The sequence below is a fragment of the Cyprinodon variegatus genome, unplaced genomic scaffold (genome assembly GCF_000732505.1).
Source record: "Cyprinodon variegatus isolate N-32 unplaced genomic scaffold, C_variegatus-1.0 Scaffold6253, whole genome shotgun sequence".
Classification (NCBI taxonomy): Eukaryota; Metazoa; Chordata; class Actinopteri; order Cyprinodontiformes; family Cyprinodontidae; genus Cyprinodon; species Cyprinodon variegatus.
This window is the reverse complement of record NW_015156706.1, coordinates 1-1,473: the sequence shown is the minus strand read 5'-3', so window position 1 is coordinate 1,473 and position 1,473 is coordinate 1. Positions and strand designations below refer to the sequence as shown.

The window sequence follows — 1,473 nt, the reverse complement described above, 5'->3', positions numbered from 1 at the left end:
TAAACCTGCAGATTGAGAGCGAAGTGCTCTGTTAGGAACATAAGGAACAATCAGATCTCTGATATCAGATGGAGCTTGGCCATTTAAGGCTTTATTAACATGTTTGTTGAATCATCAGATGGGAACATGAATGACCAGGAGCTGAATGAACCGCAGAACAGAGTCACCCTGCTGAAAGGTAACTGCCACCTGCTTTCAATACTTTTACTAAAGTGTACACATGTGGATTTTTTTAAGAACATTTCTGAAAGGTCAGGTTTAGATGGAAACATTTCAGATCTCTTGCTGCTAGATCTTGGTCACAAGAGTTTTTATGCATGAGGAGATTGAAAAAGGCTTGGGCCGATGGTCGCCTGTGTTGTTTGTGTGTAGCTGAGCTGAATCGGGCTGGTCTGGAAGCAGGAGACACGGAGAAGGTCATCAGCCATCTCCACAGAGAACTTCTGGAAGCCCAGGACTTGGCCAACACTGGGAAGCAGAAATGTCTGGAGCTCCAAGGTAACTGCAGTAGCTGCTGAGCAGAACTCCCTGACTGAAAGCTCAGTTTTGGGTCCATGGTACCACCATGGTACCACGGTGGTTCTTGGTACTGTGATGTTCAAGCACTGTGACCGACTGTCTGCAGCTCTGCTAGAGGAGGAGAGGAGGAGTAACTCCAAGCTGACTCAGGAGTCCAGCAAGCAGATCCAGTTCCTGCAGAGTGAGTATAGTACCATCAACCAGTCCAACCCAGAACCGGTCCAGGTTCTAACTTGTCGGTTCCTTCTACTAATGCAGCTCAGCTGGAGAAACTTCAGGCGGACATGGAGGCCCTGAGGGAGCAGAGGGAGGGCACCATCTGCAGCACCAGGGAGGAGCTCTGCTCCGCCCAGGAGGAGGTACTGATCTGTTCCCCCTCTTCTTTCTCCTCCTGGGTTCCTCTTAATATTGGCCTCGTCTCATCATCATCCTCACTGTACTCACCTGGATTGTTTCTGCTGTCAGATTCTCGTTCTGCGACACGCCATGGAGACGGCCACCGCAGAGCGGGAGCGAGAGATCGCCGCCCTGCAGGCGAACGTGGGTAGCATTCGCTCTGAGCTGGAACACTGGAGGGCCACGGCTGCCAAGTACGAGGAGGAGATCAGCCGCCTGCAGGAGACATTTTCTCAGCAGCAGCAGAGCAAAGCCAGTCAGCTGCAAGGTTGAAGCTGCTTCTGCTTCTTGGTTAAGATGTGTCTGATTTCATGGCCTCTTAATAACGAACCATCTGTCCTTCTCTCCGTTTGTCCTTGTCTCTTTCCGTCCTTTTCTCCTTCTGTCCCCCAGAGGAGTGTGCAGCTTTGCAGCAGCGCTGCACATCTTTGCAGCAGGACTGTGAAGGCTTGAGAGCTGAGCGGAGAGATCTCACAGAGAAGCTGCAGCGCCTGGAGGCTGAGCTCAGCAGGTACGAAGATCAGGTTCAGTCAAGTGAGAAGATCACATTTTTCAAAG

The 1,473-nt window shown here is 51.1% G+C and overlaps 1 protein-coding gene across 1 annotated transcript; it reads left to right on the top strand.

The window, feature by feature from the left end:
* Positions 1 to 114: 114 nt before the first annotated feature.
* Positions 115 to 1,449, top strand: LOC107081531 (sarcolemmal membrane-associated protein-like; the record flags this gene model as incomplete). Its single annotated transcript, XM_015369696.1, has 6 exons — positions 115 to 178; positions 373 to 498; positions 626 to 700; positions 778 to 878; positions 985 to 1,183; positions 1,309 to 1,449. Coding segments are annotated over exons 1-6 (694 nt in total), but the record flags the coding sequence as incomplete, so codon positions are not given.
* Between the last annotated feature and the right edge of the window lie 24 nt (positions 1,450 to 1,473).